The sequence below is a fragment of the Pan troglodytes genome, chromosome 2 (genome assembly GCF_028858775.2).
Source record: "Pan troglodytes isolate AG18354 chromosome 2, NHGRI_mPanTro3-v2.0_pri, whole genome shotgun sequence".
In the NCBI taxonomy this organism is placed as follows: Eukaryota; Metazoa; Chordata; class Mammalia; order Primates; family Hominidae; genus Pan; species Pan troglodytes.
Window position 1 is genome coordinate 52,957,411 of NC_086015.1, and position 17,668 is coordinate 52,975,078.

Genomic DNA, 17,668 nt, shown 5'->3' on the forward strand with positions numbered 1-17,668 from the left:
GGAAGCTGCAGTGGGCCATGATCATGTTTTTATATCTCAGACTGGGTGACAGAGTGATACTATGTCTCAGGACTCCATAGTCTTTTAGACTGGTTACAAATTCTTTTTCCTTTTGGTAGACGTGAGTGTCACTATGTTACCCAGGGTGGTTTGGAACTCCTGGTTTTGAATGATCCTCCAGCCTCAGCCTCCCAAAGTGTGGGGATTATGATACAGGCGTGAGCCACTGATACAGATGTGAGCCACTGTACGTGGGCCTTTTTTTTTTTTAAGTAGAAGATTATTTACCTGAATTATTATTATTATTATTATTATTATTATTATTATTTTTGGAGACAGAATCTCTCTGTTGCCTAGGCTGGAGTGCAGTGGCACGATCTCACTGCAGCCTTGACCTTCCAGGCCCAAGCAGTTCTTCGATGTAGCCAGGACTACAGACGCATGACCGCTATGCCTGTCTTATTTTATTTATTTGTTTATTTTTTGTGTGTGTGACAGTGTCTCACTCTTGCCCAGGTTGGAGTGCAGTGGCATGATCTTGGCTCACTGCAACCTCCTCCCTAGTTCAAGTGATTCTCCTGCCTCAGCCTCCCAAGTAGCTGGGATTGCAAGTGTGCACCACCCTGCCAAGCTAATTTATTTTTTATTTTTTATTTTTTTATTTTTTCAGATTGAGTCTCGCTCTGTTGCCCAGGCTGGAGTGCAGTGGTGCAATCTCTGCTCACTGCAACCTCCGTCTCCCGAGTTCAAGCAGTTCTCCTGCCTCAGCCTCCTGAGTAGCTGGGATTACAGGTGCATGCCATCATGCCCAACTAATTTTTGTATTGTTAGTAGAGATGGGGTTTCACGTGTTAGCCAGGATGGTCTGGATCTCCTGACCTCGTGATCTGCCTGCCTCGGCCTCCCAAAGTGCTGGGATTACAGGTGTGAGCCACTGCGCCCAGCCTAATTTTTGTATTTTTAGTAGAGATGGGATTTTGCCATGTTGGCTAGGCTGGCCTCAATCTCCTGGCCTCGGGTGATCTGGCCACCTTGGTCTCCCAAAGTGCCGGGATTTTTTTTCTTTTTCTTTTTTTTTTTTTTTTGAGACGGAGTCTCGCTCTGTCGCCCAGCCTGGAGTCCAGTGGCGCGATCTCAGCTCGCTGCAAGCTCCGCCTCCCGGGTTCACACCATTCTCCTGCCTCAGCCTCCCCAGTAGCTGGGACTACAGGTGCCTGCCACTATGCCCGGCTAATTTTTTGTATTTTTAGTAGAGATGGGGTTTCACCGTGTTAGCCAGGATGGTCTTGATCTCCCGACCTCGTGATCCACCTGCCTCGGCCTCCCAAAGTGCTGGGATTACAGGCATGAGCCACCACGCCCAGCTGATTTCTTTTTTTTTTTTTTCAAATGTGTTGTAGAGACATGGTCTCACTAGGTTGTTCAGGTGGATCTTGACCTCCTGGCCTCAAGGGATCCTCTCATCTCAGCCTTCCAAAGTTCTGGGATTATAGTTGTGAGCCACACCCTCAGTCTTTGTTTTAGATTATGGTTGGTTGTTTTTTTCAGACAGATTACCTACTTCAAGTAGACTTTATATTTGCTTTTGTATTTAATCAAGATTTGTTTATATAAATTATGTATCGTTAAATCCAAATGCTCTTACACTTTAAGGTTCTATTAGTTTTAGATTTTTTTTTTTTTTTTTTTGAGATGGAGTCTCACTCTGTTGCCAGGCTGCAGTACAGTGGCGGGATCTCGGCTCACTGCAACCTCCGACTCCCTCGTTCAAGTGATTCTCCTGCCTCAGCCTCCTGAGTAGCTGGGGATTACACGCACGCACCACCACGTATAGCTAATTTTTGTATTTTTAGTAGAGATGGGGTTTCACCACGTTGGCCAGGATGCTCTTGATCTCCTGACCTCGTGATCCGCCCGCCTTGGCTTCCCAAAGTGCTGGGATTACAGGCGTGAGCCACCGCACCTGGCCTAGTTTTAGATTTAAATCGCTAGTTGATATTGTTCCTTTCAGCTCATCAGTTGAAATGGTAGTTGTGTAGAAAAGTTAATGGGTGTTTGCCACAATCTTCTGTGAGTTGAAGTTAGGGTTTGTGACTGTTTCGCTTTCTCAACTAGTATTCTCTTTTCGTTTATATGTAATTAAGTAACATTTCGCTGTTTGCGGGCTTTTCTTTTTTGAGATGGAGTTTCCCTCGTGTGTGTGTGTGTGTGTGTGTGTGTGTGTGTGTGTACGTGTGTGTGTGACGGAGTTTCGCTTTTATTGCCCAGGCTGGAGTGCAGCGGCACAATCTCAGCTCACTATAACCTCTGCCTCCTGGGTTCAAGCGTTTCTCCTGTCTTAGCCTCCGGAGTAGCTGGGATTACAGGTGCCTGTCACCACGCCTGCTTAATTTTTTTGTATTTTTAGTAGAGACAGGGTTTCACCATATTAACCAGGCTGGTCTCGAACTCCTGACCTCAGGTGACCCACCCATCTCAGCCTCTCAAAATTCTGGGATTACAGGCGTGAGCCACCGCACCCAGCCAATGGAGTTTCACTCTTGTCATCCAGGCTAGAGTGCAGTGGCGCAATCTTGGCTCACTGTAAACTCTGCCTCCCGGGTTAAAGTGATTCTCCTGCCTCAGCCTCCCGAGTAGCTGGGATTACAGGTGCATATCACCACACCTGGCTAATTTTGTATTTTTAGTAGAGATGGGGTTTCGCCATGTTGGCCAGTCTGGTCTTGAACTCCTGACCTCAAGTGATCCACCCGCCTTAGCCTCCCACAGTGCTGGGATTACAGGCATGAGTCACCACACCCGGCCAGTAGAACTCTTTAAACCTGAAAAATCAGTCAACTTTGCAGACTAGAGGAGGATGTTGAACACCTATGTGTGTTTTTTTTTTCTTTACCAACTATGCACCTATTTTTCAGACACCTAAAAGTAATGTCTGTGAAACAGTGGTTTTCTTTTTCTACATATTACAGCAGGAAGTGTTCCTATTTATGTACTGTCTGTATCAATACTAACGGGGCATGATAAGCAAAATTTTAAACTTTGGTAGTTAAACCTTTATGTTGACTCCCCTCTGGGCGGCCAGCTGTGGGGATGTGCTTCTCCCGTAAGGACTTTGGCAAGAATAACAAGTTCATTGGAATTTGACTTTCTGACATAGAGCAGACAGCCTTGCCCTGTCATGCCAGGCCTTTCATGTGAAGTTACCATTTATCAGCTGCTTCTGTCTCTCCAGGGAAGGATTTCCCTTTTATAAGCCTGGGCCAGGGGGATGATAGTAAGATTCCCCATGTGATACCAGAGTTGGAATAGGCTGTAGTGAGATTAGGGCCAGGACTGTCCCATTTTGATTCTTGAATGGTTTCTGTTACAACTTGTCATGGGGAAAAAGTAACACTTATTTTTTTTTTTTCCTCCCTTAGAAGACAAAAATACTAATGCATTTGAGAAAGCGGTAGTTTTGGGGGGAGGGGGAAAAAGCAACTGCTTTCCTGATCTGCAACTTGGCTGGATGCTAAGATGTCAGTGGACATGAATAGCCAGGGGTCTGACAGCAATGAAGAGGACTATGACCCAAATTGTGAGGAAGAGGAAGAAGAAGAAGATGAAGACCCTGGGGACATAGAGGACTATTACGTGGGAGTAGCCAGCGATGTGGAGCAGCAGGGGGCTGATGCCTTTGATCCCGAGGAGTACCAGTTCACTTGCTTGACCTACAAGGAATCTGAGGGTGCCCTCAATGAGCACATGACCAGCTTAGCTTCTGTCCTAAAGGTGAGCAGTGTTGTAAACTCCAGTGTAATCCCCCCCAGTTAAATCTAAGGATGAGCTGTTGTTAATTAATGTCTCCTCCAGACTAATTGAATAGCCTTGTAGCTTGAAACCAAATTTAAGTGTATGTCAACATCATTTGGACATTTTGTTACATTTACTTTGTTTTCTAATATATGCATGTCTAAGGTCCTCAGATTCCCAAATTAGTAAGAATTAGAAAGTAGGGGTGGGACAGATTCAAGAAAGATGTACCATACCAGAAATGTGTAGTGGCAGAATTGCACAACTTTGCACGTTTCAGGAAGTGAGTTTTCAGAATTTTATGAGGTTGATACAATAAGCATCAGAATCACCATCTTCTGTACGACTGTGAGTGACTGATAAATGTCTTGAGAGTATACAGATCCCTCTGGTTTGCCCTGAATAGTCATTGCCTTTGGGCTAATGAGCTCATTTGTTTCATGTACTGATTTTAATAATAATTCTTTCTTATAGCTTGTATTTCATTGATTTAGGGGGTGTTAGTATGGAAATTGTAAAGAATGAACAAAGTTGATTACCCCATCAGCAAGCATTTTATTTAACACATAAGCTAAAACATACCTTTGGATGTCTTGTACCTTAGGCCAGTTATTATCCTATTTACATTTTTTATGATCATTTTGACAGTTTCCCAACAAGCATGTTTCCTTCTCTAACACTGGCCATTATGGGAAATTGGAAATATTTCTCTTTAGTGTTTTCACTAATCTTTTTTCATGAATTGTTACTTGGATTTTGTTTCTGATTAAATTGGAGGTCAAAAGGGCACCTTGGCATGATGTCAACCAAATAAATTTTATTGGAACTTAAACAGAAATAACTAAGGTGTGCCTTGTATGATTTCTATAAAATTTGCTTTATCTACTAGTTTAGGGATTTTTTTTTCCCCCAGATGGTTGGCAAAGGCTAATACCTTGAATTTAGATACTCAGGTCTTTATTAGCAACTGGCTGGAAGCTGAAAGCTAAGTTGTTTTTTTTTGTGTGTGACTAATTTCTAGAAGTGATTGTAGACTTCCTCTCTTGTGCTGAGCAGAAAACTCTGAAGAATGAGGACCTATGGATCCTCTGGGTTTGGGATTTCTGCGCTATGGCTATAACAAAGCTGCTGGACCCCTGCCTCCAGAGGGCATTTCCCTGGTAGAAAACAATAATCGGGTTTCTCTTCCTCACCATGCACACCTCTCCCTTGTTGATCAATAGTTTTCTTGTGCTTTAGCCATACTGTCAGGTTATATACAATGTTGGTATTTAAAATAAGAAAAGGATATGTTCATAATGTTAGGTTAGAAAAAATAATATTAGGAATTATGTAGTGTGTAACCATGCTCTGGACAGTGTCAGTTGACCAAGTTCATGAGGATGTTCCTGTCTATACACAGGAATTCTCAGATTGTCAAGCCTCTGTGCTGGCTTTTTCTGCCCTGCTAGAGACAGCTGAGGGGCCCAAGCACCTGTCCGTCCGTCCGTCCGTCCTTCCTTCCTTTTTTTTTTTTTTTTGTTTTTTAATTGTGGTAAAATATATGTAACATAAAATTTACTGTTTTACATTCTTCCTTCTTATACATGGTCAGCCTCCTGGAAAGCTTTCCCTTCGCCACCTCATCTCTTACTGCCCTTAGGAGGCCTCAGAGTCTAGCTCATGCTTTCTCTGAGTGAGTTTCCTTGAGAGACCCTAGAGCACAGTGGCCATGCCTTCTTTGGTCTGTGTCCAAAGAATACAGCTCGTTTATTTTTTTAGGTTATGTACTGCAGTCTTCTGACTGCTTTATGTTTTACCTGTTCACACATTTTGGCATGATCTCTCCAACTAGATTGTCAGTTCTTGGAGAGCAATAACTGTCTTGTACCTTATCTCCTCCATCATTCTTGTCACACTATTTCATCTACAATAGGTATTGAATAATTGCTTGGATACTTGTGGATTTTGTTGATTGTTGGTGATAGTAGCAGCTGCTGCTGTGGGTGTGAGCTAGATTTCCTAGTCCCTGATACATTTTGTTTCCTGTTGGAAATGAAATGAAAGGGCATTGTTCTGGCCTTTAAGACTGAGAAGAGTAAGAGCAAAAAGAACTTGTAGCAGAGATGAGGGAATAAATAAGAGAAGGAAGAGAGTTGAAACAGTATGAAAGGGTTAAAGAGAAAATGGAGCAAAGAGGAAAATAATCCACAAAAATTTAGATGTTGATAGAAGACAGAGTTTATTTTTTCCCTTCTGCACTTCACTGAGAAATATGTTAACACCATTTACTTTCTGGGGCTGGGCAAAAAAAGGTTGTGGCTCTTTTGGTTGGGTTGACTGTACCTAAAGGGACTCTGGTGTTTTAAGTGATTCAGAAACTTGACCAAAGAGACTGGACAGAAAAGCAGCTTGCTTAAGAGTAAAGGAGAAGGAATCATATACAAAGTTTTTTCTTTGAGGCAAGATACAAGCTAGCATTGTTTTTATTTACTTATATTTTTAAAATTATATTTTAAATACAAAAATTAGCTGAGCGTGCTAGCATGTTCCTGTAGTCCCAGCTACTCAGGAGGCTGAGGTGGGAGGATCACTTGGGCCTGGGAGCAGAGGTTGCAGTGAGCTGAGATTGCCCCCACTATACTCCAGCTTGGGCTACAGAGCAAGACCTTATCTCAAAACAACAAAAATTTTGTTTTTGGTAGAGATGGGGTCTTGCTATGTTGCCTAGGTCTTAAACTCCTGGCCTCAAGCCATCTTCCCACCTCAGCCTCCCAAATTCCTTTACAAGCATGAGCTACCACTCCTGGCCTGTTTTTATTTTTGTAATTAATATTTTTTGAGGATGAGAGGGAATAATTTAAGTGCTTAGTTTACCCAATGGTGTTCTGGCTACTCTGGTTGTCTTGTTGCACATGTCTCTGAAAGTGTGATTGATAGTGATAGTCACCCAGATCACTACTGATATCCCATTGGTCGTAGTGCTGATTGCACAATTCCGTGGCATATTGAAACATTTAATTTTTTAACGTAATTTAAGTTCTGTGGCTTGTAGAAAATGTTGTGTATATGTAATTGAAAATTATAGCCTTATGAATTCTAGTCTATGAGTAAAAACTATCCAAGTTTGAGGAGTGGCTTAAATTTTTCACTTGATTCTCATGTCTGTGTACTCATTTTGTTGTGTCCAGGCAGTTGCATGTGGATTATTTATAGTATAGCATAAAATTAAGCCTTTTACTGCCATTTGGGATTTGAAGTCTCTTTTTAAAAATTATTATTTAAAAAAATTTTTTTTTAGAGATGAGCTCTTGCCCTATCTCACAACTGGAGTGCAGTAGCATGATCATAGCTCACTGTACCCTCAGACTCCTGGGTTCAAGCTATCCTCCCATCTTAGCCTCCCAAGTAGCTGGGGCTACAGGTGCGTGCAACTAATTAAACAAAAATTTATTTTGGCCAGGCGCAGTGGCTCACGCCTGTAATCCCAGCACTTTGGGAGGCCGAGGCAGGTGGATCACGAGGTCAGGAGATCAAGATCATCCTGGCTAACACGGTGAAACCCCGTCTCTACTAAAAATACAAACAAAAAATTAGTCGGGTGTGGTGACACATGCCTGTGGTCCCAGCTACTCAGGAGGCTGAGTTAGGAGAATGGGTGTGAACCCGTGGGCAGAGGTTGCAGTGAGATAAGATCGCACCACTGCACTCCAGCCTGGGCAACAGAGTGAGACTCTGTCTCAAAAAAAAAAAAAAGAGAAAAAATTTTTAAGTGGACTCAAAAAGCTGCAAAAAAAATTTTTTTTTAAGATACAGGATCTCACTATGTTGCCCAGGCTGATCTCAAACTCCTGGCCTCAAGTGATCCTCCTGCCTCAGCCTCCTGAGTTAGCTGAGTAAAGTGTCTTAAGTAGAAAAATCACAATTTTCAGCCGGGTGCGGTGGCTCACGCCTGTAATCCCAGTACTTTGGGAGGCCAAGGCGGGTGGATCACGAGGTCAGGAGAGCCCTGGCTAACACAGTGAAAACCCTGTCTTTACTAAAAATACAAAAAATTAGCCAGGCGTGGTGGTGGGCACCTGTAGTCCCAGCTACTCAGGAGGCTGAGGCAGGAGAATGGCGTGAACCCAGGAGGCGGAGCTTGCAGTGAGCTGAGATCGTGTCACTGCACTCCAGCCTGGGTGACAGAGCAAGACTCTGTCTAAAAAAGAAAAAGAAAAATCACAATTGTCTGGGACACTGAGCTTTTAGTTTAATGAGGGCCCTGATGTCAGAGGGTAACTTCCTGTATATGTTCTGGGACCAGTCTATGAGTAAAGTCATTATTGAGAGAGGAAGGTGCCCAGAAAATCAGATCAAGGGCTCAAGATAGAGAGCAGAGAAAATGCTTATCTGTTAGTGTGGTGGGGAAGCTGCTGGCTTTCAAATAGTGGCAAAACAGAAGCATTATTTGAGAATGAACTATCCTACACAAATCACAAATGGAATAGTCAAATGAGATGAAATGATTGCCAAGTGAGGTGTTGTGTTGTAGGAGGAGGGGATCTCTGGGGAATAAGTAATTTTAGTGATCATGTATGAGTCTTTAAAGAAAAGAAAGTTACCTTTTTCTACAGTGTATTTTTATATGAGACTTATACAAAGATTATTTTGTCTTTATAGATGAAAGAGGTCCTTCTTGTAACCATAAGCATTTTTATTACAAAATGTGCAGTAGTTAGCCAATAATTTTTTTCAGTTATTCAGTGAGTCCTTTTAATTACCATTCCATGGAACTCTTGAGATATTTGCTGACAAGCTGCTCAGGAAGAGGCTCAGCCAGAGCCCCAGACAAAGCCCAGGCAGGATCATGACTGTGGAGCTGGCTTTGGTTTGTGATGGGTCAAGAGTCTTTTTCTCCTAGTGCCCTCATCTTAGCATCATGTTAAGAGTGTGGGCAGGAGAAGTGAATGTTGTTCGGGGACCCATCCCATTGCTTCAGGAGGGGAAAGAAATAGGCCACTTTGAGCTAGATCTAGTCCAGGAGGTGTAGTGAGCTACCTGAGCTTTGTGTTGAGGCCAGAGGACCTTGAAGGTGGTGTAGAAGGGCAATGCAGGTTATAGAAGTCCTGGCTCCACAGGGCAATGGGCATGGGAGTGGGAGGGTTATCTTCTGGGCTGGAATGAGGGTCAAAGATGTATAGGTAGAAAGGAATATTATGATTGTAGCCTCAAGCATCTTTACTGTTGGTGGAAAGGAATAGGTTTTGTAAACTATAGGAATAGGTTTTTAATAGGATTTTTTGTTTTTGAGACAGCGCCTCACTCTGGCACTCAGGTTGGAGTGCAGTGGCACGAGGTTGGCTAACTGCAGCCTCCAACTCCCAGGCTCAAACAATCCTCCTACTTCAGCCTCCCAAATAGCTGGGACCACAGGTGCGCACCACATGCCCGGGTGTGTGTGTGTGTGTGTGTGTGTGTGTGTGTGTGTGTGTGTCCGTGTCCGCAGGTGCGCACCACATGCCCGGGTGTGTGTGTGTGTGTGTGTGTGTGCGTGTGTGTGTTTGTGTTTTTGGTAGAGACGGGGTTTCGCCATGTTACCCAGGCTGGTCTCAAACTCCAGAGTTCAGACGATCCACCCACTTCAGCCTCCCAAAGTGCTGGGGTTACAGGCGTGAGCCACCACACTGAGCCTAGGATTTTAAATAGGTATTTAAATAGATTTTTAAAACTTATTCAGCACATGTGTGGCATAGTGAAGTATATTGCTCACTTTTTTTTTTTTTTTTTTTTTTTTAGTTGAGACGGACTCTCGCTGTGTCACCCAGGCTGGAGTGCAGTGGCACGATCTCGGTTCACTGCAAGCTCCGCCTACCGGGTTCACACCATTCTCCTGCCTCAGCCTCCCAAGTAGCTGGGACTACAGGTGCCCGCCACCACACCCGGCTAAATTTTTTTGTATTTTTAGTAGAGACGGGCTTTCACCTTGTTTGCCAGGATGGTCTCAATCTCCTGACTTCATGATCCACCCGCCTCAGCCTCCCAACGTGCTGGGATTACAGGTGTGAGCCACCGCGCCTGTCCCTATTGCTCACTTTTTAAGCCTGTTCCCAAGATAGGATTGGAGAAATATGCCAATTATCACAAGTGTTTTTACTACATTTCTTCTTGCTTTATGAGTTGCTGTATTAACTGCAGTAAAGCTATGAAAATATTTCCTAGAACACTCTATTCTGCCATACTCTTTTGTGAATTTTTTAAAAAATCTGGTGTTTGCTCTTTAGCAAAATGTGACTGGAAAATCTCTCTAAGATTCTGCTGTGGATAATTTTTCCCCTCTGTAGATGAATAGTAATGAGTTGTCAGGGCTTCTGACTCTTAAGTGCCAAAGTCTTTATAGTCCTGTGTTCAAAACAACCTGGCTTTTTTGCCTTTTTCACTTGTAACATGATCAATTGGTGTTCATAACAACAAAATACATTATTTTAGCCATTTTCTTAATTGGTACTAAATACTTATATAATGCCAAGTTAAAAGATAACAAGTATCTGGTGAAAACTTTAATTATTAAATCGATTTTCTTTTATTCTGATATAGCTGAATTTTAAGATCATTCTATTTTTATTTACTTACAGTCATTAATTGACCAATAATGGTTTTTTGTTGTTGTTGTTATTATTGTTGCTACTACTCATGGGAAAGTATCTTCAAGCTGGGCCTGGTTACACTGAGTGTTTGTGTGCTGAGCAGCCCTCTGATTTCTATTTTTGTGATCTGATGTGAGCTGTCTTTGCATGCCTCTATCTAAGTAGAACTTAGGTTAAATTCCTGCGTTTCAAATAGCTGGCCGTTAATAGGTTTGTTAACATGTTTCACAGTGTTTTAGTCCGGAAGTCTGAGGTGTCTTTACTGATGTGTAAATTCATTTTTAAAAGGCGATGAGAAATGTCCAGAGTGACATTGAGAATGGCCTAAATACAAATGGTGCAAAGTTGTCCTTGTCTTGCCAGCTTAGAAAAGTTATTGTCATCGCTGTGTACCTGATACCATACAAAACATGCTCATCATCTTCCAGAAAAGAAGCTCTTCATCAGATTCAAGGCCAGCTTTCATTCTAGTCTTTTTGTTGTGCTTTCTGTCTACCTCAGGAACCATGGAAGTCATGTGTAATCAAGGGGTGATACGGTATTTGTGTTTGTTTGTTTTTTTTGACATTTATATTTTAATCTTGAGTTTATAAATTTTTTTGTCAAGATGTTAATACAGTATTTAAGAAAATAATATCATTCATGTTTTCATTAACCTAAAATAAGTTTTCTTTCTTGCTTATCATCCTTCAGCTCTTGTCCATATTCATACATAGCATTATTGTTCAGTATTTCATTCAACCAATATTGGGTATTTATTGAGAACCTACTACACCTCCTGTTATGTTCCTGTGCCAGGCACATAACAGGAAAAATAACTGTGAACAAAACAGACAAAAATCTCTGCCCTGGTAGACATTGCATTATAATAATCAGTAGATATATGTATTTTATGCATTCTGCTTTTTTCATGTATATTTCAAACATTTCCCCATTTTTACTTTGTCCTCATAAATACTTTAAATGGCTGTGTAGCATGCCATCTTGTTTTTGAACTGTAATTTGCTTAAGCTTTCTGCATTGGGCATTTAAGTGAGTACCTATGTATTACAGTTGTTGGGGGACTGGTTACATTGTTGTGAATGTCTTTATGGATATGACTTTTATGTCTGTTGGGCCTTGTCCAGAGTCTGGGCTAGTGGTCAGATGATTGGGTTGCAGTCCCATTTTTTCCATTTAATATAATATGACCTCAGATAAGTCTGTCAGCATCTCTATGCTTGAGTTTCCTCATCTGTAAAATAATGATAACACCTCCTTCACAACATTAAATGTGATGATAATGCAGATAAAGTGCCTGGAACATGAATGTTCAAATCGATTTTGCTTGGTCATGGTAGAAGTGGGGCAAAAGTGGAAGGATGGGAGTGTTATTTGTCTTGGTTCCTTAAAACACATTCTCAGGGTTGTGTGTCTTGAATCATAGGGTAGGAGCCTACACATTGAGGATGGTTCTGGGCAATGTATTGCTGACTGGTGCCTCTGAGTGTGCGTATGATATTGGGTCATATACTTTGGATTATTTTACCTTCCCCTAGAGCCTCTGGTTCTCTTCTCCTGGGACCCACCAAAAGAAAAGTAAAAACAACACAAAATGAACTTTGAATTGGAGCCGGGAAAAAGATACAGGGAAATAATAGCTTGTCTGTACCTGTATTTGTGGTTGACTGCAATGTTTGGTCTTATGCCTATGTTAATGGCACTACTTAGTGTTTACTTGTTTTGGGGGTTCTTGTTATTGAGACACCTCCGTACTTTAATTTTGCCTTGCTCTAATCTAATTATCTTTTTTTTTTCTTTGCCCTTGCTGCTCTAGGAAAAATTTGAAGGATTAGATTTGTCTTCCCCAAAGAGGGAAGAATTGTAGGAAAGATTTGAAAAAGGTGCAGAATGAGGAGCATTTTGCTCCTCCTGAAATGTATCTGCCCTCTATTTCTTAAACTGACATGAACTGTCAAACATGAAGTTCCTTTTCTATCTAAACTTTAAACTTTTATAAAGTTTAAATCTTTATAAACATGAATGATTTCCACCGGGCATGGTGGCTCATGCCTGTATTCCCAGTACTTTGGGAGGCCAAGGCAGGCGGATCACCTGAGGTCAGGAGTTCAAGACCAGCTAGCTAACATGGTGAAACCCTGTCTCTACTAAATATACAAAAATTAGCTGGGCATGGTGGTGCATGCCTGTAGTTCCAGCTACTTGGGAGGCTGAGGCACGAGAATCGCTTGAACCTGGGAAGCGGAGGTTGCAGTGAGCCAAGATTGCACCACTGCACTCCAGCCTTGGCAACAGAGCGAGACTGTGTCTCAAAAAAACAAAAACAGGCCGGGCGCTGTGGCTCATGCCTGTAATCCCAGCATTTTGAGAGGCCAAGGCGGGCGGATCACGAGGTCAGGAGATCGAGACCATCTGGCTAACATGGTGAAACCCTGTCTGTACTAAAAGTACAAAAAATTAGCCGGGCATGGTGGCAGGCGCCTATAGTCCCAGCTACTCGGGAGGCTGAGGCAGGAGAATGGCGTGAACCCGGGAGGTGGAGCTTGCGGTGAGCCAAGATGGCACCACTGCACTCCAGCCTGGGCAACACAGCGAGACTCCGTCTCAAAAAAAAAAAACATGAATGATTTCACAGTGATGACCATGTTATTGATCATAAATAGAGAAAAATACAGGCAGGATGAGCAAGGGGTTTGTTTGGAGATTTTAAAAGGAAAACAGAGCTGTTCTTATAATTGTGAACAAAGTGTGGTCTCTATCTGGAAAAGTTATTCTCTTTGACTAGCAGTTTCTTTTCCTGGTGAGCTAACAGTCTCTTCAATTCTGTCACCATCCTTTCCAGGAGTCTGTAGATAACCTTGCCTCTTTTTACAAGAAATCTTTCTAATGCCGTCAAGCTTGGTTTCCTGGATTCTCTATCTTAATTGTTGGTACCACCATCCACCAACCCGGAAATAGAGGATTGACCCTCTACCCCTTGTTTACATGAATCCCTCCCTGATCCCCAGACAGAGTCTGTCACTCTTGCCTCTGTACCACTGTGCTTCTTCTTGGTGTGTGCTTACAGTGTTTGCCAATTAGTTGTAAACTAGGATATAAACTCTTTGAGATAGAGGTCCATATTTTTTCTTTACCTAACAGCACCTGGCAGAAATGTCTGGTTATGTTATGTTCTCAGTAAGTGTTGCTTTTTAATATGTCTAAGCCCAGGCCAATAAATGCACAGTTGAAAATTTAACTCCAAACCTCTACTTCTGTGTGCTTCAATTTGTAAACAGAAGACATTCTCTTCAAAGGACTTTTTCATGAAGCCAGCTGACCTCCAAATAAAGATGGTGTAAACCTGGCCAGGCGCGGTGGCTCACACGTGTAATCCCAGCACTTTGGGAGGCCAGGGCGGGTGGATCATGAGATCAGGAGATCAAGATCATCCTGGCCAACACAATGAAACGCCGTCTCTACTAAAAATACAAAAAATTAGCTGGTCGTAGTGGCGGGCGCCTGTAGTCCCAGCTACTCCGGAGGCTGAGGCAGGAGAATGGCGTGAACCTGGGAGGCGGAGCTTGCAGTGAGCTGAGATTGCGCCACTGCACTCCAGCCTGGGTGACAGAGCCAGACTCCGTCTCAAAAAAAAAAAAAAAAAAAAAAAAAAGTGGGTTCTGTGTCCTTTTTGATGATGAGAAATGGGGTTTCACCATGTTGGCCAGGCTGTCCTTTTTGATGATGTAGAGATGACTGATGGCATCTTTAGTCATAAATACAATGTGGTTTAAAAGTTTTGAATTTTATGATACTGTAGTAGAATACACCAAATTTTCTTTTGCAAATTTATTAACACTGCTACTTCAAGATGGTTGGCTGCACATGCCTTTGCCCCACCTCTGCTTGTTCTGTTTGTTTTGGTATTCAGATGTCTGTGGTAGTTTTATTTGCAATGGCCAAAAACTAGAAGCAGCTCACTAAACAAACAGTGGCATACCCGTAGAACTGCATACTTCTCAGCAGTATGAAAGAATGAGCTACTTATATAAGCATCATTGATAAACCTCAAAACAAAAATGCCACATGAAGAAACCCAAAGGGGAGAAACATAAAAACTTTATATGTCAGTCATAGAAAATTCTAGAAAATGCAAACTAATCCATCATAAAGGAAAGTAAATCAACAGTTGTCTGGAGGACCAGAGAGAGCAGGAGGAGAGAGATTATTAAAGGGGATAAAGTAAATTTGGGAGTGCCCTTCCATTTTTAAATACTATGAAAATGAAAGTAAAGGCACATGCATGTTGTAAACTAATAGTAACAAACAGAATGGGTTGGAGTGGGGTGTTGTCTGGGGACATCATTACAAAATGTAAGCCAGTTTATCTAAATTTTGAAAAGACCGTGGACTCTGATCTGACTGATGAATGTTGGAAGAGATAAGTGTGCTGCAAATGGGGGAATTAATAAAACAGCTGTATATAGACTAGTCATCCCTGTCCCCACTGGGTCTTTAGACCAAAAAAAAAAAAGAAAACCAACTACATAAAAACAAAAGAAACCCATTTATTTATTTATTTAATTTTTTGAGACAGAGTGTTGCTCGTCCCCCAGGCTGGAGTGCAGTGGCGTGATCTCAGCTCACTGCAACCTCTGCTTCCCAGGTTCAAGCAATTCTCCTGCCTCAGCCTCCTGAGTAGCTGGGACTACAGGCGCCTGCCACCACACCTGGCTAATTTTTGTATTTTTAGTAGAGGTGGGGTTTCACCATGTTGGCCAGGCTGGTCTTGAACTCCAGACTTCAGGTGACCTGCCTGCCTTGGCCTCCCAAAGTGCTGGGATTACGGGGGCGCCTGGCCAAAACCTTTATTTTTAAGAAATGAGATAAACTGCAGAGAAATAGGACCCTTAGAGTGTGAGATTTGGCTGATCTCATTTATCATCTGGGGGCCCTTGAGTCTGGAATAATAGCTGTCTCTCATGGATCACCCTAAAATGACAGGTTCTGTTTATGTACACAGAGCTTAGGATGCATTTTCCTGATCCTTCTTCCCTTTAAAAATTTGAAGTAATAATTAGCTGGGCGCGGTGACTCACGCCTGTAATCCCAGCACTTTGGGAGGCCGAGGCGAGTGGATCATGAGGTCAGGAGATAGAGACCATCCCGGCTAACACAGTGAAACCCCGTCTCTACTAAAAATACAACAAAATTAGCTGGGTGTGGTGGTGGGCGCCTGTAGTCCCAGCTACTCGGGAGGCTGAGGCAGGAGAATGGCGTGAACCTGGGAGGAGGAGCTTGCAGTGAGCCGAGATTGTGCCACTGCACTCCAGCCTGGGTGACAGAGCAAGACTCCATCTCAAAAAACAAAAACAAAAAAAAACTGAAGTAATAATCACATAACCTAAAACTAACCATTTAAAGTATACAATTCAGTGGCATTTAGTACATTCACAATGTTATGCAACCATCATCTTCATGTTGTTCCAGAACATTTCCATTACCTCAAAAAGAAACCCCCAGGCTGGGCACAGTGGCTCATGCCTGTAATCCCAGCACTTTGGGAGGCCGAGGCAGGTGTTAGAGACCAGCCTGGCCAACATGGTGAAACCCTGTCTCTACTAAAAATACAAAAAATTAGCCAGGCATGGTGGTGGGCGCCTGTAGTCCCAGCTACTCGGGAGGCTGAGGCAGGAGAATGGCGTGAACCCGGGAGGCGGAGCTTGCAGTGAGCCAAGATCGCGCCACTGCACTCCAGCCTGGGCGACAGAGGGAGACTCCGTCTCAAAAAAAAAAAAAATTAGCTGGGCGTGGTGGCACACATCTGTAATCCCAGCTACTCGGGAGGCTGAGGTGGGAGAATCACTTGAACCCGGGAGGTGGAGGTTGTGGTGAGCCCAGATTTTAAAAAAGATAGATAGATTGATTTTAAAAAGATAGATAGATTAGATAGATAGAGAGAGAGAGAGCGCGCAAGTGAGCCAAGTCTGGATGCGGTGGCTCACTCCTGTAATCCCAGCACTTAGGGAGGCCCAGGCGGGCAGATCACTTGAGGTCAGTGTTGCGGGAAGTCAGGGACCCTAAATGGAGGGACTGGCTGAAGCCATGGCAGAGGAACATGGATTGTGAAGATTTCATGGACATTTATTAGTTCCACCAGCCTGGCCAACATGGTGAAACCCCATCTCTACATCTCTACTAAAAATACAAAAATTAGTCAGGCGTGGTGGCGCGTGCCTGTAATCCTAGATACTCGGGAGGCTGAGGCAGGAGAATTGCTTGAACCTGGGAGGCAGAGGTTCCAGTGAGCTGAGATTGCACCACTGCACTTCAGCCTGGGTGATAAAGGGAGACTCCGTCTCAAAATATATATATATATAAAGCCACATACATGGCATGAGTATGAGTCATTGGTGGCAATCAAAAAATATATTTGTGCAGGCTGGGCGCGGTGGCTCACGCCTGTAATCCCAGCACTTTGGGAGGCGGAGGCAGGCGGATCACGAGGTCAGGAGATCGAGACCATCCTGGCTAATATGGTGAAACCCCGTCTCTACTGAAAATACAAAAAAAAAATTAGCCGGGCGTGGTAGCGGGTGGCTGTAGTCCCAGCTACTCGGGAGGCTGAAGCAGGAGAATGGTGTGAACCCAGGAGGCAGAGCTTGCAGTGAGCAGAGATCGTGCCACTGCACTCCAGCCTGGGTGACAGAGCAAGACTCCGTCTCAAAAAAAAAAAAAAAAAAAAAAATTTGTGCCTGATGTATGAACATTCTCCTTTGAATGGCCCAAAGGGTTGTTGACATTGGAACCACAGTGAAGAAAATGCAATTCTGGTCCTACAAATAGCATCCTAAAGCTACAAAAGTAACTGATGGAGGAACTAAAAATAGTGATTTATATATCAAAAAGTTGGGACTTGAAAGTGGGAGATAGGGAGCAATTTAAGTAAGTTACATGTCATAGAGAGTTAGGGTTATACTCAGTGATGTTGGTGACCACCAGAAGAACCTTAGACAAATGACTGGAAAAGATTTCTCCTGGATAGGAAGACCTGGTGGTGGTAGTGGTAAAAAGGAATGAGGTCGCAGTGTTGTTCCTTTCCATCAAAGAGCCTTTTATGTTTTATGAACTATTGATTTTTCTTTTTTTTTTTTTTTTTGGAGATGGAGTCTCGCTCTGTTGCCCAGGCTGGAGTGCAGTGGCGCAATCTCGGCTCACTGCAAGCTCCACCTCCCGGGTTCACGCCATTCTCCTGCCTCAGCTTCCCGAGTAGCTGGGACTACAGGTGCCTG

At 43.0% G+C, this 17,668-nt stretch overlaps 1 protein-coding gene across 1 annotated transcript in view; it reads left to right on the plus strand.

The window, feature by feature from the left end:
• ARIH2 (ariadne RBR E3 ubiquitin protein ligase 2) overlaps positions 1–17,668 on the plus strand; it is a gene marked incomplete at its 5' end in the record, with an annotated part of 60,546 nt that overhangs the window by 1,105 nt on the left and 41,773 nt on the right. Inside the window, 2 exon segments of the mRNA NM_001280136.1 lie at positions 671–792; positions 3,420–3,771. Coding sequence (NP_001267065.1) covers positions 3,517–3,771 — 255 coding nt within the window.